The sequence below is a fragment of the Rhineura floridana genome, chromosome 21 (assembly GCF_030035675.1).
Source record: "Rhineura floridana isolate rRhiFlo1 chromosome 21, rRhiFlo1.hap2, whole genome shotgun sequence".
Lineage (NCBI taxonomy): Eukaryota > Metazoa > Chordata > Lepidosauria > Squamata > Rhineuridae > Rhineura > Rhineura floridana.
In genome coordinates, this window is record NC_084500.1 from 12,792,810 (window position 1) to 12,819,720 (window position 26,911).

General features: G+C 47.4%; 1 protein-coding gene across 1 annotated transcript; it reads left to right on the plus strand.

Moving 5' to 3' along the window:
- Positions 1 to 12,303: 12,303 nt before the first annotated feature.
- DYNLL2 (dynein light chain LC8-type 2) lies at positions 12,304 to 25,507 on the plus strand. Its single transcript, XM_061604789.1, has 3 exons — positions 12,304 to 12,592; positions 21,901 to 22,039; positions 24,997 to 25,507. The coding sequence occupies exons 2-3, from the start codon at positions 21,908 to 21,910 to the stop codon at positions 25,132 to 25,134; spliced, it is 270 nt and encodes an 89-aa protein (XP_061460773.1). The 5' UTR covers positions 12,304 to 12,592; positions 21,901 to 21,907; the 3' UTR covers positions 25,135 to 25,507.
- Positions 25,508 to 26,911: the final 1,404 nt, after the last annotated feature.

Here is a 26,911-nt window from a genome sequence, read left to right on the forward strand (position 1 = left end):
ACAATGGTGGCTTCCACAAAAAAATATGGCTATCACCTTTTTTTTTACCCATAATGCATCTCCAGCTGATGGGCTGAAGAAATACAGGTGATGGGCTGCAATTGCAACATGCAGATGCCCAGGTAAGAGGGGAGCCTTGGATGGCATTCTGCCAAGAGCCCCAAAGCCCTGGCGCAGGCCCTCTTGATAAGGAAACAGAGAATCATCTCTCTGTTCTGTGCTTCTTCCAGATTGCATAGGCATCATAATGTCAACACATGAAGTGGCTGAAGATCAGACTGCAAAGCTGATGGCAATCACTGGTGTTCCAGACAGTCCTTGAAAAAGATGGCTTTTGTGCTCATACGGCAAAGTGGGTAGGTTTTTCTTTTCTTTTTTGGCCCCCACCCTCTTTATTGTTGTGCCAAATTTCACTAGCTGCACTCTGTCGAGGACTGAACTCAAGGACTCACAAAGTTACTCCCCTTAACAGCATTCCTGTTGCCTCTGAAGACTGAACACTCATAAGCCCAGAAGCAAAACGTGTATGCGTGTGTGAGAGAGATGGTTGGAGAAACAATGCTTTTATTAAGAGAGATGGAATCAACACAGAGTGCGAACGCTTCTGGGTAGCTCTAAATGGAATTTCTAACCTGTTGAGTGTTTTGAGATCTCTCCAGACTGGTCGATTTTTTGGTGGGTATATTCTGCAACATGCTATTGAGGCAACAATAGCGCATTAGTGGCGGATTTATTGTGGACCGTCCACACATCATTCTGCGTGATTAGTTGTTCTGCAATGCTTCCCCAATTCGGTTGCATTATTGCTGTCTGTAGGGGCACTCATGCCCTATAGCACAACAGAAGTGGGACAACCCCCCCTGAAAAAAACATTTGTGGTATAAAAATTACAGGATTTCAGCAGGAAGCTACGGGACATGCAGTGATTGGAAATAATTGGTCTCCTACTGGGAGGAAGGGTAGGATATTTAATAATAATAATAATAATAATAATAATAATAATAGAAACAGTCTGTCTGCCCTGAAACGTTTGCAGGCACAGCGTTGAAAGTGGGATTGTGTATAACTGCCCCAAATAGTGCCATGAGTGTAAATCATCATCCATGTACAAATAAAAAGGACAACTGGAGAGGCCTTTCGTTTGTGAAAATAAAAAAGTTGTGGCCTCTTAGATGTGAATTGGAGTCTTGCTGAAAGAACAGGTTGCTGCTTAGGCTACAATTCCCAGAATGATTTAAATAATTCCTTTTCCCAAGGAACTCTGGGAATTGCAGCTCTGGGAGGGGAATAGGGGTCTCCTGATAACTCTCCTTACCAAGCTACAGTTCCCAGGATTCTTTGGGCGGGGAGGGAAGCCATGACTGTTTAAAGTAGTATGAGACTGCTTTAAATGTATCGTGCAGATGGGGCCGCCATTGCCTCAAGCAAGTGTTCTCCCACACTTTCAGGCGCATGTTCTCATCACTTGCGGCACAGGATCTTCCTATCAACTTGAATTGAGCAACCTGAACTTGCCCATGTGTGATTGAATCCCCTGCATGCACAGAGTCAGTCGGGGGGGGGGGCAGCGATAGATGCTATGTTACTGCCACTGCTAATGGTGGAACTGTGAAGAAACTGTTGGAGAAGCTCTCCTCTCCCTAGAGAAACGCCCCCTGCTGCAAATGGGGTGAAGAATTTTGAGAGTCCATTTGCACACAGCTCTTGTAGAATACAGCAGCCAGAGCAGCTCAGTGCTGATGCCATTGATTTGTTTATGTGTTTAGATAAACTCCAGCTCTGTTCCTCACCCCTCACCCCCATGTAAGACATTCATGTGTGTGTGTGTTTAAAGAGAGTGCATGATCTAGCCAACGATACAGGACTGCGCAACTCTCCTGCTGAAATAATAGAATCACAGGATGTTAGAGTTGGAAGGGATATTGGAGGTCATCTAGCTGGACCCTCTGTTCAATGCAGGGGTTTTTATGTTTTTGGCTGGGCTCTGTGCAACGTTTGTAGATCTCATTGATCACTACATATCTTGTGGGGTTTCCAATGTCACTCTTGCCTTCCTTCCAAGATATGTATTTCATTTGAGATGCCTTTGTCAGGAGGAAAAGAGCAGTAATAATAATAATAAAATTTTATTTATGAGTCGCCTATCTGGCCGAATTAACGGTCACTCTAGGCGACGTACACTGACACAATAAAATACAATATAAAACCAGAAAACCACATTCAATAATTAAACTAAACAGCATTAAAAGCTAACCCATCCCAGAAATCCCATAGGCCTGCCTGAACAGCCAGGTCTTCAAGGCCCAGCGGAAACCTGTCAGGGAGGGGGCATGGCGAAGATCGAAAGGGAGGGAATTCCAGAGGGCGGGGGCCACGACCGAGAAGGCCCTCTCTCTGGTCCGCACCAGCCTAGCTGTTTTGACTGATGGGACCGAGAGAAGGTCTTGTGTGGCTGATCTTGTCGGGCGGCATAACTGGTGATGCTGGAGGCGTTCCTTTAGATAAACTGGGCCGGAACCGTATTTGTGGGTATTTGTTCCGTATGGCTAATGATCCAACGGCTATGGGCACCTATAATCCCGGGCAAGAATTTATTTTTCCTGATCATATTCAGAAGGATATGGTGTTGTGAATTCCCTGGTGCTAATGCAACTGTAAACAGAATTAGCACTGCCCTGGAGACTGACGCTTTAAAGGCATGCCACAGTTTATCAGACATTCCCATCCAGGTTGGCAGAAGAAATGTTTAATTTTCCGTAAGGCCACACTCACCCATGTCTGTTCTCTGTAGCATCTTTATAGCACACGCACAAACACACACACACAAAATTGGATGAACGGGGAAAGTAGATGGCTTCATGTTTATCAAAAAAGCAGAAGAAATTCAGCTAATAAGGAAATCAACAGCAGTTTGTTTTAGACGGAGGGAATGCAAGACATGTCAGTTCCTTTAATACTGGCATGCAAGCATAATCTGCATGAAGTAAGCCTACTCTTGAAGAGGTTCCTTCATCATAATGTTGATTTAATTTGCAAAAGTTTTAGCTTTCCAGCCCAGGATAGCTGGCAGTTAATCTGTAATGGGTTTTCAGATATTTACCATGTAAACCGCTAAAGAGTTCAGGAGGGGAGAAAAAAATGAACCCCAAATTTGATTTAACCAGTTTTTAAGATGATCCCCAAGAATGTTAGTATATAAATATGTAAATGTACTGCCTTCAAGTCAATTCTGACTTATGGCGATCCTATGAATAGGGTTTTCATGAGGCTGAGAGACAGTGACTGGCCTGGCTGTGTGGGGATTCGAACTCTGGTCTCCCAGGTCGTAGTCCAGCACCTTAACCACTACACCACACTGGCTCTCTTGTTGGTATATAAGTATATATATTTAAGCAAGTCAAGGGAGAAGTAAAGTTAGTACCATACAGTAAGGATTTTACAACAAGCTTTGGATGAGACACAAGGAATGATCTGAAAACTCAGACTCATTTAGAAATTTGAAGCTGCGCTCAGCTTCTGACTTTTTCCACTGCTCCTTGCCTTCCTTTGTCTTCTGGAAGCCTGTGTGGTGCATACACCAGGGCATTGGTTGTTCACACATTAGTATACAACCAGATCATCTGTTGTCAGGCATAAGGTTTCCAATGGCAGACCTTTGAACCACCTTGTGAATCTTTCCCTCCACACACACTGCTTGAGATCACTTTGCAGCAGACTGAACTGGTAGGGTTCAGCAACATCTGGAGAGCCAAAGGTTTTCCCACACCTGATCTGCATCCCACTTCCTATCCAAACAAACAAAAAGCATTATCACAGTTCAGGGATGCATTCCAGCGAAATATATTGGGTGTGAAACAAGGCCAGGGAGGGCTATGGAAAGAGGGTGTGTCACCTGTAGAGAGTTCCAAGGGCCAGATAGAGAGGCCTGTGGGCCACATTTGGCTCCCGGGCCTGAAGGTCCGCCTAAGATATGCAGATGATACCATACTACTAGCAGAAACCAGTAATGATTTGAAACGAATGCTGATGAAAGTTAAAGAGGAAAGCACAAAAGCAGGACTACAGCTGAACGTCAAGAAGACTAATGACAACAGAAGATTTATGTAACTTTAAAGTTGACAACAAGGACATTGAACTTGTCAAGGATTATCAATACCTTGGCACAGTCATTAACCAAAATGGAGACAATCGTCAAGAAATCAGAAGAAGGCTAGGACTGGGGAGGGCAGCTACAAGTGAACTAGAAAAGGTCCTCAAATGCAAAGATATATCACTAAAGTCAGGATCATTCAGACCATGGTATTCCCGATCTCTAGGTATGAATGTGAGGACAGCTGGTATAGCACAGTGGGGAGGAGAGCTGGGCTGGGAGTCCAGAGTCTGCGAGTTCAAATCCCCGCTCATGTCTCCTGGGTGTCAAAGGCCAGCTAAAGATCACCCCCACAGGGAGTGGCTCAGGGACAGAGCTTGGAAAAGTTACTTTTTTGAACTACAACTCCCATCAGCCCCAGCCAGCATAGCCACTGGATTGGGCTGATGGGAGTTGTAGTTCAAAAAAGTAACTTTTCCAAGCTCTGCTCAGGGGTTACGTGCCCTGCCCCCTGTGCAGCCGTGGGCAAGCTGCATAGTCCCAAGGAGCCCAGTTGCCCTCCAGCTGGCAGTTGCGGACAAGGAAGGGGCTGGCTTGTGCAGCTGCGGCAAGCTGACCAGGCCCTAGCCAGCTGGGGAGGACTAGCCTCAGAAGGAGGCAATGGTAAACCCCCTCTGAATACCGCTTACCATGAAATCCCTATTCATAGGGTTGCCATAAGTTGGGATCGACTTGAAGGCAGTCCTTTTCCCTTTTCAAGTATAGATGTGAAAGTTGGTCAGTGAAAAAAGCAGATAAGAGAAAAATCAACTCATTTGAAATGTGGTGTTGGGGGAGAGCTTTGCAGATACCATGGACCACGAAAAAGACAAATAACTGGGTGTTAGAACAAATTAGACCAGAACTATCACTAGAAGCTAAAATGAGGTTATCCTACTTTGGACACATCATGAGAAGACATGGTTCACTAGAAAAGGCAATAATGCTGGGGGAAAACAGAAGGGAGTAGAAAAAGAGGAAGGCCAAACAAGAGATGGATTGATTCTGTAAAGGAAGCCACAGACCTGAACTTACAAGATCTGAACAGGGTGGTTCAGGACAGATGCTCTTGGAGGTCGCTGATTCATAGGGTCGCCATAAGTCGAAATTGACTTGAAGGCATGTAACAACAAGAGCAGATAGTGCACCATTTTTCTTTTTTCTCTTTTTGAATATCAAAAGATGTTGGGAGGCACTCCTGGATAGCATCAGGGGAAATGACAGGATACAGTCTGACATTTGATCCTGTTGTGTATTGTGTCAATATAAACCACAGGTGTCAAAAAGACAAAAGAGAAAGGAAGACCTATTTGCCAACTGAATCAGCCATACCTGGATGTAAAGAGATTTGCCCAGTGGTGACTGATGGGTCCATGTCAGGGAAGCTGTTTAGACTAAAACTTGGAGTGGATTCCACTGCCCCACTGAGATGCAGCCACCAGCTGCCATTGGACTTGCCACCACCAAAGAGATATTGCATGATCTGAATTTGGGATGTGGTGTATATGTTGAATCTTCTAAACGTTGTTAGAGAGAAATAAAAACTTGACTGAATTTATTTATTTATATACTGGTATACCACTATTTCGTGAAAAACATCAAAGCGGTTTACAAGTTTTAAAAAACAACCACCACCCTACAATAACAACATTAAAAATACAATAAAAACAAAGGTCAACTATTGCAAAAAGACATCTTCTTAATTGCCTGCATAAGCCTGACAGTCAACAGACAGAGCAAATTTTTCTCCCTGTCTCGTAGGACTATTATTTATTTATTACATTTATATCCCACCTTTCCTCCAAGGAACTCAAGGTGGTGTACAGGGTTCTCTTTCCTCCTTTCATTTTATCCTCGCAGCAACCCTTCGAGGTAGGTTAGGCTAAGAGATGGTGACTGGGCCAAGGTCACCCAGCAAGCTTTGTGGCTGAGTGGGGATTTGAACCCTAGTCTTCCAGGTGCCATCCAATGAAGCTGAATGTTGGAAGATTCAAGGCAGACAAAGGAACATATTTCTTCATGCAGCAGCGCATAGTTCAACTCTGGGATTTGCTCCCACAAGAGGCAGTGATGGCCACCAACTCTGGGCTTTAAAAGAGGATTAGACAAATTCATGGAGGATAAGGCTATCAATGTCTACTACCCCTGATAGCTGTGCTTTGCCTCCATAGCTGGAGATGTTACGTTTCCTAATACCAGTTGCTGGAAACTGCAGGAGGGGAAAGTGATCTTGCACTCCAGTCCTGCTTGCGGGATTCCCATTGGGGCATCTAGTTTGCCGCAGTGAGAACAGGATGCTGGGCTAGATGGGCCATTGGCCGTTTTTTGATCAAGTTTTTATTTCCTTTATTTGGCTTTTAAGTATTTATTGATTCATATTTTATTAGGTGCTGGAAAAATACTCAGCTGGATAGTTTATTCGGAGCACTGAAACAGTAGACCGTTTGGAGTCTCATCTGTATTTCTCTTTCCCCTAGAAGCGTATCGTCTTCAGGAATATCAGCTGTTTAATTTGCTTCAGGTACTTCTTACTGCGGCCCATTGCACTTGCATTTCATTTTTTTTTAAATTCCCAAACCCTCAAAATTCTTAGGAACACAACATGGAAATCTTAGGTAATTGTCCCGTCGAATGTGCTCGGGATCCCATAAGGACTGAAGAAGCCCTACTGGGTCAGGCCAAAGGCCCATCAAGTCCAGCCTCCTGTTCTCATAGTGGCCAACCAGATGCCCTGACAGGAAACCCGCAAGCAGAAACTAAGTGCAAGAGCACTCTCCCCTCCCGCAGTTCCCAGCAACTGGACTTCAGAAGCATGCTGTCTCTGATCATTCCTGCTCTGTGGGTTACTCTGCATAGCAGCTGATCCAGCTCTCCAATAATCCGTCACACAGAGAATAATACCGGCAGTGAGTTAAGTTAAAAAGAAAGTATGGGCTTGCCCGCAGTTCTGGACGAAACACCTTCCAGACGGCCAATTAAACTGATGGACAATCTGGACACACAGGGACTTCACTGGCAACTGACTCACTCTCCTGAAGCTCAGAATAGGATCTGAAAAGTGAGACTTCCCTGCTGATCTGTTCGTCTGTGAACGACGTTTCAGACAGAGGAGCCGGAAAAGTGACTCCTTTGCATTGGGTCGCCTGGCAAAGAGAGAGAGGTACAGGCACAAATGAAGGATTCTTTAATTGGCCATTTGCCTGATGCGTTTGAAGGAGGAGCTTCTCTCTTCTCTAGGGAATATAAAGAAGTGCCTCACAGCTGTGTCTGGGGCGCCAACTACGGCCATTCCTGGGCAGGGATAACCTGGCCACAGCAATTCATGCATTGGTAACCTCAGGACATGATTATTGCTATGCGCCCTGTGTGGGTCTACCCTTCGGCCTGGTTCAGAAACTCCAGCTGGTGCAACATGCTGTGCTTAGGCCAGAGGTTCCCGAACTGTGGCCCATGGACCACTAGTGGTCCATGAGCTTCGTTCAGGCAGTCCGTGGCACGTTCGCATGAAATATTCACCTTGATTTGTAATTGTACCTTTATTGCTTCTTGTATTTCTCGTTTTGTGTTCTACTGTATGACAATTTGCATCCTATGAATGCAATATAATATAAGAAATAAAAGAGGCAATAGAAATGCAACGTTAAAAAGTCATACGGCATCTAGCACAGCGCATGACCATTGCTACAAAAGGGAGAAAAAATAATTAAGTGGTCCATCAGAAATTTTCAAGTGGTCCATGGGGAAAACAAAATTTGGGGACCACTGCGTTAGATGGTTGATGGGAACAGACTGTCGCCAGCCCATAACTCCAGTGCTCAAAAGCTTGCACTGGCTGTTTATATGCTACCAAGCCAGGTTCAAGGCTCCTGTATTAATTTACAAGACACTTAACAACTTGAGTCCAGGATACCTTAAGGACCACCTGACTCCTTATATCCCTGCTCGGACCCTGAGGTCTTTGGGGAAGTCACTGTATGTGGTCACCCATGACTTGGATATTCATGACTTGTATCCACCGGGAGTTGTGCATTCAGTATAGTAGCTAAGATCGGATGGGCCCCCTCTCTGTCGAACCTGCGGTGCCTAGTGAAGACCTTTTCACTTCAGCAGGCATTTAGTCATATCTGATTTTTATAGTTGGTTCTTAGCTGGTTTTATCTCTGTTGTTGTGGAGACAATAGTCAAGAAATCAGAAGAAGACTAGGACTGTGGAGGGTAGCTATGAGAGAAGTAGAAAAGTTCCTCAAATGCAAAGATGTATCACTGAAGTCAGGATCATTCAGACCATGGTATTCCTGATCTCTATGTATAGATGTGAGAGTTGGACAGTGAAAAAAGCGGATAAGAGAAAAATCAATTCATTTGAAATGTGGTGTTGGAGGAGAGCTTTGCGGATATCATGGACTGCAAAAAAGACAAATAAGTGGGTGTTAGAACAAATTAAATGAGAACTATAACTTGAAGCTAAAATGATGAAACTGAAGTTATCATACTTTGGACACCTCATTATGTTATGTTTGGACACATAATGAGAAGACACGACTCACTAGAAAAGACAGTAATGCTGGGGAAAACAGAAGGGAGTAGAAAAAGAGGAAGGCCAAACAAAAGATGGATTGACTCCATAAAGGAAGCCACAGACCTGAACTTACAAGATCTGAACAGAGTGGTTTATAACAGATGCTCTTGGAGGTCGCTGATTCATAGGGTCGCCATAAGTCGAAATTGACTTGAAGGCATGTAACAACAACAAATCTCTGTTGTATTTGTGAAGCTGATTGTGCACTGCTTAGAAGCAATTGTGATTAAGTGGTATATAATCTGTCGAACTAAATTAAAATAATAATTGATAACTGGAACCAAAGGCCGTGGAGGGGGTTTGGCATTCAAATGTCCTTTTCAATGACTGACAGGCAATTCCAGCTCTTTTATGCTTAGCATAGTGGGGATGTCCAGACTGTCGCTGTTTTCAGGTGGGATTTGATCACGTACCAGCAAATTCAGGTTGCACAATTAACGCTGATTTGGAGCTCTTGTGCAGGAAACCCACTTTGCCCAGAAGACAGAGGGCCCCTCCTAACCTGGGTTTTTGTGTTTTTTTTGGCAGGGGGAGGTGGGCGTATCCTGCAACACGTCACTGACCCAACCATAAAGGTGCGTTACTGATGCATTCACACTGGACCATCTGCACATCATTCCGTTTATTAGCTGTTCTGCAATGTTTCCCCATTGTGACCATTCCTCATGACTTAGAGGTTGGGGAGGATCATTTGTTGCTCTGCCTCAGGTGGCAAAATGACTCAGGCCCACACTGCATGCACGCATGGCTTGTCCAAGATAAAGAAGTGTTCATTATAAATTCTGCTCTCTCTCTCGTAGTGAAAGGGGTTCTGCAGCCCAACCTTCCATCCCAATTGTGCCTTCACATCTTGTTTCATTCCTTCTTCAGCCTCTGCCCCCCCCCCGCGAAAGAATATGATGAATTAGATGGCATGTGCTCTCCTGTGTGTTGGGGAAGCACCTTAGCAATTCTGACACCTTTGTTAATGAGCGAGTCAGTGAAGCTCAGGTGTTGCGTAAATATATTTATAGAGATGTTGTGTAGTAAATTTAACGTTTTGTCTTCTTTCGTATCCTCTTTCATTTCTCCTGGGCCCTCTTTTAATAATAGCACTGGCGCTTGCGTGAGAGAACACAGTCTTGGACCTCTCCGGACGGGGATCCAGCAGGGATGGCTGGGGGCACAGGAAGTGGCCATGTACCAAGCTAGACCATTGGTCCATCTAGCTCAGTACTGTCTACACTGACTGGCAGCCGCTCTCCAGGGTTTCAGGCAGAGGCTCTACCACTGCGCTGCAGCCCCCAGTTCCCATCAGCACTAGCAAGCACAGCCAGCAGCGAGGGATGTAGTCCAATGACAGCTGGTGGGCCACAGGTTGGCCACCCCTGCCTTACAGCCTCCTTGGACTGCAGTCCCCAAGAGTAAGCCCCACTGGAGCGCAATGGGGCTTCTGAGAAGACACGCTTCGGTTGTGCTCTTCAGTTTCGTTTCTTCCATTGCTAGGGGGGGGTGTTTCAGAGGGTGTCCTGTTCTTGGCACCTCCCCTTTTCTTGTCAACTCAGTGTTGTCATGTACTGGGAGAAGCGGCACCTTGCAAAACTCTCCCCTCTTTGTACCTTTCTGCACTACAAATCTTCATGGGCTTGGAACCTAAGCAACATTGGTTACATCCACGCTGCACATTTAAAACACACGACTCCCCCCCACCCCCGCTCAAATCCTGGGAACTGTAGTTTAACCCTCACAGAGCTACAAGCCCCAGCACCCTTAACAAACTACAGTTCCCAGGATTCTTTGGGGGAAGCCATGCGTTTAACTGTTTGGTGTGGCTGTGACTATTATGCAGCAACGAAATGTTCATACAGAAAGTATTCCCCCCCCCAATGTTTAACGATGGGGGCTTGAACATGTTTCTGATCCTCAGCAGACAGGGCAACTAATTTGTCCCTCTGTTTCCCGATCTCTGTAGACCGGGGGTGGGGAACCTCCGGCCTGGAGGATGCATGTGGCCTTGTGAGGCTCTTTCTTTGGCCCTTGGGACCCCCTCTAGCAGTAGCGTAGTGGCAAATTCAGAAGTGCAGGGTCCCTTCATGATAGTCAAAGCCACAATCCCTTTTTTGAGGCTGGGTTGAGAATGAGATCCCTGTTAATACCTTCTCCCACAACAACAGATGTCCCCAGGAGCCAATAAGCATGAAAGGGGAGAGTATTAGCTACTGAAGAGAGTCCTCTCAGCTGACTCACCTCTTTCCACTCTGATTGGCTCCAATCAGCAGCAAAGGACAAGGAAGCACATTAGAAGATTCTTCTTAGTGGCTAACATGTTCCCCTTTCACACTGATTGGCTCATAGGATGATGGAGACGCTGGAACCCTGCTCCCAAAAATGTAAGGGGTCTAAGACCCCGTAAGATCCTGCACCACCACACCCTGCTCCCTAGGCTGTGCCCCCTGCCAAGGCCACGCCCCCTCTCTTCCAACCATACTGACCCTCACTGGTGCTGCTCAGCATTCTCCTTGTGTGAGTGAAAGAGAGACTGTTGTGTGGCAGAAACAGCCTACCGTACAAAGCTCAGGATCCTGGCTATGGTTTTACTCGTTTTTGCTTCTGGCCCTGCCTCTCACGGGCATGTGGCCCTCACAACCTTCCCGTGAGGGAATGTGGCCCCCGGGACAGGTTGAAAAAGGTTCCCCAACCTCAGTTCATTACATTGGGGGTGGGTGGGTGGCAAAAATCAACCTATCTTAACTTTTCAAAAACAAACATTTATTAATAGTTTGCATCCTGATATTTTCATAGTGGAGTCAAAAGATGCTGGCCTTTCTTTAAAAATCTGTTTCAGACAGAACTGTACAAATACAGTGTGTAGGGAATACATTTCTTCTTATTTTTTGCTCCAAACAAGCCCTCCTTTTCACACAATATTATTTACTGCAAATAACATCCAGCCAGTGCAATCCTGTACCTGTCTACTTGGAAGTAAGCCCCACTTGCAATTGGGCTTCCTCCCATGTAAGTAGATATCGGATTGTAGCCTCTCTAGCCCTAAAGATATCAGGCTGCTCCTTCCTACCCTCCCTTTTATGTTATCTTATCTCCCCCCCTTTCTTCTTTCCAGGGCTCTTGCCACAAATCCGCAAAGGCAGCAATGCAACAGGTGACGCTTCCCCGCCCCCAGGCCTGGAGCCGATGCGGCGATGATGGGAACTAAAAGCTACACCTGTTGCAATTCTGCCTGGCGGTGATGCAGCTGTCCAAGGACCAGAGGGAAAGGACAAACGCCCATCCTAACGCACGTTTGTAGGAGGAAAATTAATTCCCCCTTTTCCCCTCTGCTCATTCATTGGCAAACAAAAAAAAAGCAAGCCACGCCACTCCAGCCCCACCCCAATTCTCTCTCTTTCTCCCCCCCCAACAAAAATTGCTTCTGCAATTTCCTCGTGGCATTATGGGATGAAACAAGATGTAGGCCGAGAACAGCGAGGGGAGAACGCTCCGCCGCCGTGGGCCGAGGCGCTGCGGCAGCCAATGGAGGCGCGGCGCGGTCGAGCTGCTGCAAGGGGAGGGGCGCCTATTTCAGCCGAGGGGGGGACGGGGCAGCCCGCCAGAGGAGGCTCGCTGGGGGGAAAGAGCGGAGGGCGCCGGCGCTGCTGCTCCTGCTACTACTACTATTGCTATTGCTACGCCGAGGAAGAAGCGAGCGCCGCCGAAGCAGCATCGCCCGCTCTCTGCGCCGCGCCAGGACGCGAACGTAGCCCGGGCACTGGGGGCCAGGGACGCTTCAGCGACGTGGGCTTGCCACCGGCGGAGGAAGGGATAAACGGGGGGAATAAGAGCGCGCCCCGCATTGTTTTCTCTCCCCCCCATAATAAATATCGAAGGCTGTGCCTAACACTGTGAAGGTAAGTGGCCGGGTTGGGTGTGCTTTTTTTTTGCAGATTGGTGCATTCTTATTCTTCATGGGTATCATTGTTCTTTTGGTTGCATTGCACCGATCTGCAGGATTGCCTTCGAGCTGGTTGAGTTTCTGCCGGGTTGGCGGAGGGGAGTTGGTTTTTTGGGGAGGGTGGAGGATGCTCAAATAGTTGGGCGATCAGCGAGGAATTTTGACCATTGGAAGTGACGGTGATGAGAGGCTGGTGGCCCCTCTTTTCTTCCCCATATCTATATGCATGTCCACGCCCCTTGCCTTTTGCCCCCTGCGCGATCTCCTGCATGTCTACTCGGAAGTAAGCTCCTTCCTTGCGTACGGAAAGGCCCGTTGGGTTCACTTGAGACTTCTTAATCTACAGGTAAGCGTGTGTATAGGGTTGCAAGCCAGGATGATTTTTCCCCTAAAAAGGGGTGGGGGTGGTTCTGGTTGTTACTAAACGTAGAATCTATATATTTTTTCTTCCTTCCAGACTTGGTAGGAGGGGATCTGTGGTTCCACCTCTTTGTGTTAACCCCCCCCCCGAAAGAAATGGTGTTTGTGAACTGTGCCCATCCACTTGGCTTCCTTGCTTACCTCTGCAGTACTTGTGTGTGTGTGTGTGTTGGGGGGGGTTGCCCTGTTTACAGACATTCAGCTACTCTTGAAGGTTTCATTTGGAAATAAGGGGCTAGTCCTCTATTCTTCTCTTCCCCTACCCCCTTAATAGCAATTCAGATCTATTACATATTTCTACTCGTCCTCTCACCCCCCCCAACAAGGTCAAGCCTGAAATTGGGCTAGAGATTCTTTATAGGATGCCTCCTTTTTAAAAGAGGAAATTGCTGGTCCTTAGTTAGGGATTCCCTTCCAGCAAGGAGTTGGAGAATTATACCCCCACACACACTAGTAATAAAAGAAACTCTTCCAAAGGGCAGGTTCAGATCTAGGAAGGGTAGTCCCTGAGGTTGCCTCTGCTCTGTGCAGAATGGGAGAGGAACCTTTTAAAAAAATCTGCTTTTGATAGTCCTTCCTGGGAGCGGAGTGTTGCAGCAGAACTGCCTGGGTCCTGTTGGCGCTGCCCGTTCACCTTGCCTTTGTGCGATCCAGTGATTTCCCTGGGAGGAAATTGATCATGAGGTTGAGCATGGATCCTTCTAGAGTAAGGACTACGAAGGGTGTCCTTTTTATTTGGCTATTGCCAAGGCCTGTTTCTAGCCGGCAAGGCTGTTGCCACCTTTAGACCTGCAGGTGGAGCTGCTTTCGGGCAGGATCCAATCCGCTCTGTGTGTGTTGCCTTACTCTACAAGCCGTTCTATGCCCCCCCCATGGCTGACTCAAAGGGAAACACCCCACTGCTGAAGAAGTTGCAATAGCCCTGTAGTAAGGAAGAATGCCCTTCTGAGGAAAGCGATCCTTGTTCAAGGGGCGGTTCGTTTATTTATTATGTTTTCCATTCCGCTTTTCCTCCCGATGACCTCAAGGTGGCATATATGGTTCTTCCCCTCCCTCCACTCCCCCATTTTATCTTTGCACACCAACCCTTTGAGGTAGGGTAGGCTGAGAGGTGGCAATTAGCCCTCTTTCAGCAAGTGTAAAATGGACCGGTTTTTAAATGGCTGTTCTAAACAAGCCTTTTATGGTATATTTGCGTGTGTGTGTGTTGGCTGGGTAGGTGAAAGCTGCGCATAAACCTTTTCTTTTGTATCTGGGTTCACGAGTTGGGCCATCTAGCTCAGTATCATTAACACTGACTGGCAGTGGCTCGATTAGGGTTTCAGGTGGGTTGCCCTCCCCACCCCCTAGCCCTATCTGGAGATGCCGGACATTGGACCTTCTGCATGCAAAGTAGATGCTCTGCCACTGAGCTGCGTCCCTCCCCTGATCCAGGTTTGCAGTCTGCCACTTACTGTCTAGCTTGTGGCTGTTGGGACTAGCTGAGCATGGAGACAACGGGAAGGCGTGTGCAGAGAGATGCCTTGTAAGTTCTGGAAGAGGGGGCAGCAGGCGACAGTGGCTCTGCCCACCCTGTTGCATTCTCAGTGAGGGGAGGGCCAGGTCTGCTGGAGGTGGCAGAGCTTTTCTTTGACGGGAGAGGTGTCAGTGAAGCCCAAGGCCCCGCCCCTTCTCTCTCTCTCCCCCCCCCCCAGCCATATGCCACACAAATGATTGAATTATTTTCCTGGCTCTGAAACTGATGACAGCCATTAAGGGCAGAGGGACTGGACGTTGCACAAAATGTGAGAAGCTGCTGGCCGAGTCAGACCATCTGCCTTGGGATTGACAGCACTGACTGGCAGCAGGGTTTCAGGCCAGGCAATATTCCCAGCCCTACCTGGGGTCCTGAGCCACATGCCGTTGCAGCCAGCAGCAAGGCCCTCTGCGCACGTGGCCCAATATAAGATCTTTTCTTTTGTGCATTTCTTTCTATTTGCGCCGTAAATATTTTACAGAGGGGCAGGCTGCCAGGCTGAGAAGGAAACGGTGAATACCTCTCTTGTTTTTAGTGCATCGTAGCTGTGGGACTGATAAGTTTGGTGTTGAGTTCAAGTGGAACAGAGCATGGATGGAAGCTGTGTGACCTCAGGACATTGGCCGGTTAGAGAATTTGGCCCTTCGGCCTGTTTTGGAGACATCCCTGGCTTTACCGCAAGAACGATCCCCAAGGACAGTGCTTTAACTTTCCCACAGGCATAGCTTTTAGGGGAGGGGGGTGTAGCTCAGTGAGTAGAGCACCAGCTTGGTGTGCAAAAGGTCCTGGGTATCTCCCGGTTAGGGCTGGGAGGATCTCCCGTCTGAAACCATAGTGTGGGGAACGTTTGAGTCTTCCAGATGTTGCTGAACTACAACTCCCATCAGCTCCAGTAGGCATGGTCCAATGGCCAGGGATGATGGGAGTTGTAGTTCAGTAGCATCTAGAGCAGCCTTTCCCAACCAGTGTGCCTCCAGATGTTGTTGGACCACAACTCTCATCAGCCTCAGTCAGCATTGCCAATGGTCAGGAAGATGGGAGTTGTGGTTCAACAACATCTGGAGGCGCGCTGGTTGGGAAAGGCTGATCTAGAGGGTCGATGATTACCCACACTTGGTTTAGGGTTATAGCGACCCTTGGAGACCCTTCCAAGGGTTTTTTTCCTGTGAAGTGGTGATGGGAAGCTTAGTGCGAGTTCTCCTTTTGTTGCATTTCCAGGGAATGTAGCAGCTCTCTAATGGCAATAATGTTTGTTTTTAATGTAGAGGAATGCAAAGGATTGTCTTTGAACTGTGGCGGGATAGTGGTGGCAGAGGTGAAGGTTTGGATAATTGTAACCTTCTTGGCCATGGGCTATTATGTAACAAAGCTGCTCCTTCAGTGCAACTTCCAAACAAAACAACCCCCTCTCCTTTTGAATATTTGTTTTTGGCATTCATATCCTGCCTTGTACCCAGCAGGGCTCTCGGAGTGGCTTACAGAAATCAGGTGTTAAGATGGTCCCTGTCTTCAGGCTCGCAGTCTGAAAAGACACGGAACGTGAGGAAAAGGAATGGGGAGGGAGGAGGTGAAAGCAAACTCAAGTGGGATGGTGGTGTAAGAGGCTGGATGAGCAGCTGACTAAAATAGATTCCCTTCTCGCCCACCCCTTGATAGATTGCGCAGTGACTCTTCAATAGAGTTTTGGGGGTGGGGTGTGTGTCAATTTATATCCATGCCGCCAGCTTAGCTAACCCAGCCATACTTTGCCCATTTTCCCTTCTTATTTGGTACGTTCATCATGGTTGACTTAATACCCAGCCATATCTGCTGAGAATACTGTACTGGAAGCTGTTGTATAGCAGGTTAGACTGCTGTTATATCTATCAGTATTGCCTGCTCTGACTGGCAGCAGCGGTCCATTCCCCATCACCTCCTGCCTGGTTCTTTTAATTGAAGGGTTTGAAGCTGGGACCTTCTGCCTGCAAAACGGGTGCTCTACCACTGAGCTACGGCCCCTTCCAAAACTGGATTTGACTGTTAATGGCTTCCTTCTGGAGCAAGGGTAGGGAGCCTCTGGCAGACCGAGGGCCGCATTCCTTTCTGGGAGCCGTGCGCCAGTGCCAGACGGAAAAGTGGACAGAGCACCGAATGCGAATGTTCCCTTTGCTTCATAAACTGGTTTCTTCACATGCTCACGCACCCCTCTCCATCCAGGCACTCAAAGGGCGTTCAAGGATGTGTGCAAGCTGGAGGCTTCCTCCTCAAGAGATTCACATGAACCGTAGTTCTGGGAAGGATTATTCATTGAATTTATATCCCGCCCTTCGTCCCAAAGGAGCCTGGGACGTCAAACACATCAACGAAAACAACCGAGCACCAAGAAAGAGAGAAAAGCGTTCTAGGAACACTTAAAAACATTCCACAATGCAGTCACAATTAAAAACGTTTAGGATTAGGGGTGTTGTTAACTCCAGCATGCCTTGCACTCTGCAGCAGTGTTTGGGATTCCTTTGGGGGCGCTCATTAATGCTTTAGGGGGCTGGGAGGGCTTAAATCCATTCCGGAAGGATAGGGTCTGTGGGGAGGAGGAAGTCAGCTTAATTTCTACCGTGTGGGGAAATTGGGGTGGCGGCTGCTGAGTAAACTTTGGGGCTTGATCCTTGCTTGCATGTGTGCCGGAGGGGCCTGCCCCATGCTGCAAAAAGCAAGTTAGTTTTCATGCCCTAGCTTTCCCAGAGCTGCCGGGGATCTCCTAGTGCGCTATGAACTTAAGCCTAGTTGGAAAGCTGTTTAGCACGTGCTTGAAATATTATAAGAACAGCAGAGGAGCCCTTTTGGGTCAGGTCAGTGGCCCATCTGGGCCAACATCCTGGTTTCACAGTGACCAAACGGATGCCTGTGGGAAGCCCGAAAGCAGGCCTGCAACTGGTATAGCAAAGGTAGAACATAGTCATTGTGGCTAGCAGCCATTGACAGTATTATCTGCTTGCCCATGCTGAGGAGAAGTGGTTGCGGGTGAGAAGGCACAGAAGCTATTGTGACCAGCATGTGGTGTGTTACAAATGATCTAATATGCTATGGGCAGGCAGACAGGCATATATACATCATGTGGACTAGTAACTTATTTCATATGCCTGGCTTAACAGTTATGGTTTCTAACTTACTCTCAGCTCCTGGGACTTAATTATGAACATACCATGAATTTACCGTTAGGTGATCTCTAAAATTCCTAAAGGTTGCCATTTGGGAGGTGTGTGATGTGGTAAAGCAGCCTTAAAAATCTTTTTTTTTTTTTTGTATTTGTAACATGAACATGCCTAGAGAGAAACTGACCTCATGGCTTCCTTGGAGCAACGGCATCCGTGAATCAAATCTTTTGTGGTTCAGCAGCATTTGTGGTTAAGGCAGCTGAGTAGGGAAGTCTGCCCCCGCTGTGAAAGTCTGTGGGTAAATGGCTAGTGATGCCCTTAAACTGCCATTTAAGAACAAGCTCATGTATGACCCAGCTATTTAAGTAGGTGGCAGTGGCATGAATGAGTGTGGGCATGAAAAGCCTTTGGAATTACAGCTTTTGGCAACTTGATGGTGGAGCCCTGCACACAAATGCTGGTCTTCAGCCCTTGGATGTGGGGAGGAGGGGGAGATGATAGGTCCTGTTTATGCCGTGCTGTTTCTGTTGTATGTGCTTTGCAAAGAACCAAATGAGAGGTCTCTGTCCTGAGGAGCTTACTAATCTAGAAGGAAATGGAGGTGAGGTCAGTCAGTGGAAGGGCTAAGGTTCAGTGGTAGAGCATCTAGGCAAAAGGTCCCAGGATCAGACCCTGGCAACTCAATGAAGGGCAAGGAGAAGCCCCTGTCTGGAACCCTAGATAGCTGTTGCCAGTAAAAGTAGGTGATATTGAGCTAGATTGGACAACACTCTGACTCAGTAAAGGCAACTTCCTATGTAAATTACTCCTTTACTCAGAACCATGAGGACTGGAATCTTGATTTATTTTTACGAGATTTATTTTTAGCTCAGCGATAGAGCGCCAGCTTTGTATGCAGAAGGTCCCAGGTTCAATCCCCGGCATCTCCAGGTAGGGCAGGAAGAGACTCCTTCTTAAAACTCTGGAGAGCTGCTGCCAGTCAGGGTAGTCAGTACTGAGCTACAAGGAACAGTGGTCTGACTTGGCATAAGTCGACTTCCTACGTTTTCAGTTACATGTGCATAAGGCTCTGTTACGGCAAGTATTGGGAGCCCAGAGGATTGTGCCAATGGAGAAAGTGGGTTTTGATGGAGGAGATGGGAAAGGAAGAGGTGACATTGTGCAGGTGTGTTGTGAGGCCGTTGCAGGCATAAATGGACAGCGAAGGAGAAAGGGTGGAGCCATTTGAAGGAGCAGGAGGTCTGAGGATACTTGCAGGTAGCGGTGGCGCTGGATGAGTGAGGGTCACTACAAGGCGTTGCTGCAAATGTAAGAGGACAGAAATATGGGTGGAAGGGGCGAGAGCTTTGAAGGTGTAAGTGAGGTGTGGGGGGCAATTTGCCTTCCAGATGTTGCCGAACGATCAGCCCTGGCCATTGGCTGTGCTTGCAGTGAGCGTTGTCGTCCAGCAACGTCTGGAGGGCCAAAGGTTCCCTGCACCCGGCATAAGCTGTGTTCAGAACAATACCAAGCTAAGTTCCAGGTGGTAGTTCAGGTGCACGGAGCCCTATACGGCTTGCAACCAGAATACCTAAAAGATTATCTGACCCCTTATACACACCCATTCCACCAGGCTGCCTCAGTGAGAGAGATGAGATGCAGGCTCACTCCATCAACTCGACTGAAAGACCGGCTCCATCGGGCACCTTCTGCCCCTGAACTGTTTCTATGACCACTAGTCATTATAAGAACTACTATTTAAGAATAGCTACCTGAGTTTGCTTTTTTTTCCTCTTCCCTCCCTGCCCCTTTTTCCTTGTGTGTCATGTTTTCTTGATTGTAAGCCAGCAGGCAAGGAACTGTCTTGTTTTCATTGATCCTATGTAAGCCACTCCAGGAGCCTTTTTTGGCAGAAGAACAGGGTACCAAAGAAATAATACACAGTGGGTCACTTTGCTCTGCAGGAGAGGGCATCCTGCAGATACCATCGTATCAGGAGCTACATTCCATATGATATGGGGAACAGGCGTTTATTGTGTGTCCTTTGGAACGCCCTCCCATCATGTATGAGAAGGGTGCTGTCTCTGTTGTCGTTGCGGCACCTGTTGAAGATTTTCCTCGTTCAACAAGCCTTCTAAGTGGAGTGTTTTTTTTTTAACCCCAGTTGGGAGTTGTATTGGATTTTAAATTGTTTTGTTTTAACTGTTCTATATGAAATTGTTTTTTCATTGTATCGTGAAGTTGCTGTGAGATGCTTCACAGGAGGCAATTCATAAATGAAAATATTAATAATTGCCAGTAGGTAAAGGAGTGGCTAAATGTACTTTGGGGATTGATAGTTAAGCTGCTCTTTATATCGTGATCTCCTAACACTTGGCACCCTGAACAAGTTACAGTTCCCAGGCTTCCTTAGGGGAAGCCATGATGGTGTACAGTGGTATCATACTGCTTTAAAATTACAGTGCAGATGGGGGCCTTAGTATTTAAGCTGGTTCAAAGATGCAGAAGTTCATAAGCGATGGGCTTTTGCTGGACTCTTGCACTTCAGGGGTTGTAGTCAACTAACTCCTACTCACAGAAGACCAATTGAATTTGGTGAACCTAAATTAGTCATGGCTGTTAACTTCAGCAGTAGAGCACTTTGCATGCAGAAGGTCCCAGGTTCGAGCCCTGGCACCTGACCACCTCTGGTTGCTACTTTGGGATGTTGCGTTCTGGTCTTCCTTTTGCTTCTACCCTGCAAAACCGTGCCCTTATCATGCTAGTTCTCTGGGTGCACCGGAATGAAGGGCATTGCTGCTTCTCCTCCAGAGGGCAGCTGTCAGACATGCCAACCCTTGCCTGCGCCTTGAAACGGTGCAGTCCGGGGACATCTTTACAACTTGACTTATGCTGGCCATATAAACTGGACCTAAGTCTAGGCCTATCCAAAAGCCTCTTAGGACCCTAGGAAGCTACCTTAGGAGGAGTTAGGCCCATGTCGATTGCTACCATCTACACTGACTGGCAGCAGCTCTCCAGGGTTTCAGGCAGAGGACATTCCCAGCCCTACCTGGAGATCCCATTGGGGATTGAACCTGGGAGCTTCTGCATGCAAAGCAGGTGCTGAATTGCTGAGCTGCGGTCCTTTCCTCCTGGGCGGAAATATTGCAGGTCTGGCAATTCCAGAACATGTGAATGCTGATCTGGTCCCAGTCACAGATGGCGGCCGGCTTGGTTACACTGTTTTGTCTGTTTGGACTGAATAAAATGGAGGGGAGTTCATTTATTTATTTCATTTGTATACCGCTGCATACTTCAAAAGAAGCCTCTGAGTCGTTCACAGTATTATCAAAAATCACAAATACAGTAAACAAAACGGCACATTTAAAGCAATGCAAAACACTTTAAAAGATCTTCTTAAACTAAAAGCGGTGCACCGTTTGGCATACTGCCTTACAAAGTAGTGTGTACTTTTCTTGTGGACTAGTAACATTTGGAGGCTTGTTTTTTTTAAGTGGGTGGAGAAGCAGTGGAGGCTGGTCCACTAGAATGGGACTCTGCTACACCAATGTTCTCGGCCTTCAGCCAGCCCCCCCCTTGCTTTTGTAAAACTAGTCCAAGGGGTGACACTGACTGTCAGCTTCATCATGGATGGCTGAAAGGGACTTTTCCTAGTGACCTGAAGATCACTAGTGAAATAATGCTTTTCTTTTTCTTCTTGTTCAGTTGATTTTGTTGATATGTTTGCTACCCTGGGCTCCTTTGGAGGGAAGGGTGGAATATAAATCCAATTAATAATAAGTCTTAGTGTTGCCCTTGCAGAACTTGGCAAGGAGACACCAGAAATAGTTGGCTCTTGCCTGTCAGTGGCTGTGGCACCCCTTACTGTTTGGGCTGCCTGCCTTTTGCCCTGCTAGGCCCAAATGGGCCCTAGCCACTGCTGTAGGGAAGGCTGCCTGTGTGTTTGGCAGTAGTGGCTTCTGGGCTTGATATACATCCACAAACATTCATAGGACTGTGGCAAAAAAAAGAAATAAAATCTGCTAGCTGTGTAATAGCTTGATTTCCTGCTCTCTTCTGGAACAGCTAGAGCTGTACAGCCCAGGGTGTTGACGGCACGATGGCTGAATGGCAAGCTTGGTGGCGGGGGGTGTTGTGCGTGTGCGCTCTTGGAAGTGGGCCCGCGGCAGGGTTTCCTCTGTGACTTGGCCTTTCATCTCTGCTCCCTCCCCGCAGGGCCATCATGTCTGACCGAAAGGCGGTGATCAAGAATGCGGACATGTCCGAGGACATGCAGCAGGATGCTGTAGATTGTGCCACGCAGGCCATGGAGAAGTACAACATTGAGAAGGACATTGCGGCATACATCAAAAAGGTATGGGGGGCTGTCTCAAAGCTCAGGGAGCAGGGGAAATGGGTCGGACCAGGGCTTTGTCTAATCACATATTTTGTGGTGGCGAGCTAGATGCTTCTGGGAAACGTCAGCCCTCCTTTGCTGCTCCTCTCTGCTTGTGTGCCCGGTCCAGCGTCCCATTGTCCCACAGTGGTTCTGGGAAGCAGCCGGGGCATGCAACCCTCCTTTGCTCTTCGCTCCCTGCATCCACCCTGGCAACTGGTGCCTCTGAACCTATTATGGACCATGGAGCTGCTTATGCCGTTGATCACCCATTATTCTGCACACCTTAAATTGAAGGATGTTTAATATATTGTATAGTAGAGTGTTGAATTGATTAAAATAGTCCAGTTTTATTCATTCACGTCCTATCACGAGCTATCCTGAATGGATGCGTATGATCCCATTTTCATTTATTTCAAGTCTCGCTAGGCTGCCTTCCTGCTGGAAAACACTATCCAAAGAACTTACTTATTTATTGCATTTATATACCACCCCATAGCTGAAGCTGTCTGAGCAGTTTACAACAATTAAAAACAAATCATAAGTGGGGAGACAGCTGTTGCACTCAGGTCCTGCTTTTGGGCGTCCCATTGGGGCATCTAGTTAGCTACTGCATGAGAACAGGATCCTGGACTAGACGGGCCACTGGCTTGATCCAGCAGGGCTGCTCCTGTGTTCTTATGTGGACTCTGCTAATGTTACCAGCCATGATAGTTAAGTTCTGACTCCAGCTTCGGAGGCCACAGCCCTCTAAATACCCGTTGGTGGGACCTGCAGGAGAGACGAGTGCTCTTGCGATCGGGTCCTCCTTTGGGGCTTCCCATTGAGGCAACTGACTGGCCACTGTGAGAACAGGTTGCTGGACTAGATAGGCCTTCAGCCTGATCCAGCGGACAAGCTCTTGGGGTCTTACAAAAAAGTTAACGTGTTTATCATTTGACGAGAATTATATTTTCCTTAACAACATCTCCTAAGTGGTTTACATGAAATGATAGAAAATATTGATAGAAAATAAAATATTGCAGTGCACTATCATAGCCTAAAGAGCGGCCCATTACTCATTGGCTCTCTGCCCTTGTTTACCTGGAAACATAGAAAGCTGCCTTATACAGTCAGATAATTGGTCCATTTAGTTCATTATTGTCTGCACTGACTGGCAGGTGCTCTCCAGAGTTCTAGACAGTGGTCTCTTCCAGCCCAGCTGGAGATGCCAATGGATGAACCTGGGAACTTTTGCATGTAAAACAGATGCTATAGCCACTGAGCTACAGTCATCCCCTTCTTTGTTCCCATACATGGATGCTTGTTTGTTCATTTTTGCAAGGCGTGGGTGCCCAAGCTCCTACCCCCCCATGGAGATCAAGGCTCTGTTTGCACAATACACTTGAGTATAACGCATTTTTTAATCATAGCATAGTAGAGTCGGAAGGGGCCTTATAAGGCCATCAAGTCCAAATTCCTGCTCCGTGCAGGAATCAACTTAAAGCGTACCTGACGTTCCTCCAGTGGCATCTTGAATGTCTCCATTGTTCGAGAGCCCACCACCTCCCTAGGTTGTTGGTTCCATTGTTGAACTGCTGTAACAGTTAGGAGGTTTTTCCTGATGTTCAGCTGAAATCTGGCTTCCTGTAACTTTGAGCCTGTTATTCCATGTCCTGCACTCTGGGATGATTGAAAAGAGATCCTGGCCCTCTTCTGTGTGGCAACCTTTCAAATACTTGAAGAGCGCTATCGTATTGCCCTATAGTCTTCTCTTCTGAAAGGCAAACATGCCCAGTTCTATCAGTCTCTCCTCATAGGGCTTTGTTTCCAGTCCCGATTGTCCTTGTTGCCCTTCTCTGAACCTATTCCAGTTTGTCTGCATCCTTCTTAAAGTGCAGTGTCCAGAACTGTTTATGCCTCTACTCTTGAAATCATCACTGATTCTCAAGTATTTTTGGGAGATACTGACAAAACCATGTGTAACCTGAGCTGTATGTAATGGATGCTGCCGCACCCCCAGCATTCTTTGCAAAATTGCAAAGGATTATGGGATGCAACTTTTTTATATAGTGGTTTGGGCTGTCAAAATGCCTTTGAGCCAGCCCTGAAATATGCCAGACTCCAGAACTGCATTTGATCCCACAGCAACAACTGCAGCCAGCTACCCCTGCTTAAGGAATGATGAGGGGATTGCCTAGAAGTAGGGGTGTATGAACACAAGACTGGTGCCAGCAGCTGGCCAGGTCAGGCAGTGGCTGAGGGCTTCTTGCTAGCCTGACTCTGCAGTGCTGACCTCCCTCTGGGCAGCTGTTATAAAGTTGGGTGGATGATGGTGCTACGTTTCAATGGGAGGGGAGAAAACACCACATGGCCCGGTGGGTGGGTGGGAGGTGTGTCTGTTTGTGTGGGTGGCAGGGTTGTAGTCGTACAGGGTCTGGGTGTGTGTGTCTTATACCCTTTACTTTTTTGGGAGATGGGTCCCTGTGTCTCCAGCATCCTGTGAGCCAATCAGCATGAAAGGGGAGTGTCTTAGCCACTGCTTCCTTGACCTTCATTGCTGATTGGAGCTAATGAGAGTGAAAGAAGATGAGTCAGCCACTGAGAAGAGTCTTCTCAGTAGTTAACACTTTCCCCTTTCATGCTAATTGGCTCCTAGGGATGTCTGTTGTGGGAGAAGTCATTAACAAGGATCTCATTCTCAACCCTTCAGCAAAAAATGGGGAGGGGCATGGCTATGACTAACATGAAGGGACCCTGCAGTTCTGAATTTGGGTGGCCTTTTCCCACATTCACCCCTGCCTTGTGTCTCCCATTGCACGCAATTAGATTGCAATCTCCTTGGGATGGAGACCTGTCTGAATGGAACTCTGTAAAAACAAAGTGCTCTGTCTCCTTTTGATGCTGTTTTATTTCAATAACTCTCATTTCCCTCCCCCCCCAACCTCCCGCTTCAGGAATTTGACAAGAAATACAACCCCACTTGGCACTGCATCGTAGGCAGGAATTTTGGCAGCTACGTAACGCACGAGACGAAGCATTTCATCTATTTCTACTTGGGCCAGGTTGCAATTCTCCTCTTCAAGTCGGGCTAGGAGGCGGGCAGACGGCGGGGGGGATGGGATGATGGCGGCGGCAAGCGAGGAATACGGACTGTAGTGCACTGAAGGCGGGGGCCCAGGATTCCTTAAACCATGGTTGCACCGCTGCATGGGACTGTATACTATATTTAATGTGTATATGTTGCAGTAAAAACACCTACAATTCTGTTTTGTTTTCTTTGTTGCCTGGGGGAAGAAAGGCAGTGTCTTGTTCCTTTATTCCTTGTTCCTTGTTTTTGGTTTCTGCTTATTAATTTTTTTTGTCCTTTTGCACTAGGAGAACTGTATTAAAAAAAAAAAAAGCTTCAGCAATGGCCTTTAAGTGGGAAGGAGAATTGAAATAAAAGTAATATCTAAAATTCCACAACAGCAATCCTTTGGTTTTTAAACTCCTTCACCGAATCTTTCTTGAAATGAGGCACCCAATTCTTTTTAAAACAAAACTCTTGCCAGACTTCTGGTCCCAAAGACTATACTGTCCTCCTTTGCTATAAAAGAGCAGGGTGGTTAGAAGGTCCCCTGTATGAAATCTTGTCTTGGTCCTAAACTCTCTCTCCAAAATGCCCATTATCCCACTGCAAATGGGGAACAAAGCTGGCATTCAGGTTGAAAATAGAATTAAAGCATCACATTGTTGCATTTCTCAAATGAGTTAATCCTGGTCCCAAAGACCTTCTTGCAACCTGCCTCCACCTCCCCACCACCCCCAATAAATCTTCAAAAGGAGCCGCTTTGCCCCTCTGTGCTGGAGTCTTGTCTGGGCAGATGGTCCTGGCACGTGTACGCATGATGCAAGCTAATTGTAATCAGGCCTCTTCGCATCCCTGTTTGAGTCAACGTTGCCTTATTGACAGCTCGCTTCCAGTCACCTGTTACGTGGGAAGGTCCTGTTGAAAATCAGTGGCTTCATGGTGCTGTTTGTAGTCAGACTCTTTTTATTTACCAGAGACAATTGCCTGCGGGTCTGCCGGCCTCCAACCTGATGCCTTCCAAATGGGTTGGGCTACCATCGATCCCAGCTGTATGCTGCTGGGGCTGATGGGAGTTGCGGTCCAACCCATCTTGGGGGGGGGCACCAGGTTTGAGGATTGATGACCTCTAGAGGCAGATGCCCAAGAGCTTTATGTGTCCCCTGTCTCTTCTCAGCATGTTTAGGTGGGGCTTCAGAAGCAGATTGTGTGACTTCGGTTCTATCATATAGTAGATTTGGAAGAGGCTTATGAGGCCATCAAGTCCAACTCAGTTGGACTCAGTGCAGGAATCCAATTTAAAGCATACCTGACAGGTGGCTGTCCAGCTGCCGCCGGTGTTGGAGAGCCCCCCTACCTTCTTGGATAACTGGTTCCAATGTCGTACCGCTCTAACAGTTAGGAAGTTTTTTCTGATGTTTAGTCAAAATCTGGCTTCCTGCAACTTGAGCCCATTATTCCTTGTCCTGCACTCTGGGACAATCAAGAAGAGATGCTGGCCCTCCTCTGTGTGACAACCTTTCAAGTACTTGACCAGTGCTATCATATCTCCCCTCGGTCTTCTTTTCTCAAGGCTAGACATACCCAGTTCTTTCCTTGTGGGGCTTGGTCTCCAGTCCCCTGATCATCCTCATTGCCCTCCTCTGAACCTGTTCTAGTGCAACGATGTCCTGTTACTTCCCCCTCTCCCCCCATTCCCCCCCCCCCGGGACATTCCTTGAATGGCAGTGATGGTTTTAGCAAAACATCTGGTTGCTTTTTGCAATTGAGAGCCTGCAAATTGGGTGCCGGGGGGGGGGGAG

What these genes read in the sequence shown, in the direction of transcription:
- DYNLL2 (XM_061604789.1), top strand. Translation starts at nt 21,908, where the DNA reads ATGTCTGACCGAAAGGCGGTGATCAAGAATGCGGACATGTCCGAGGAC. An exon ending in TTGCGGCATACATCAAAAAG is followed by an intron (nt 22,040 to 24,996) that starts GTATGGGGGGCT and finishes CTCCCGCTTCAG; the next exon opens with GAATTTGACAAGAAATACAA.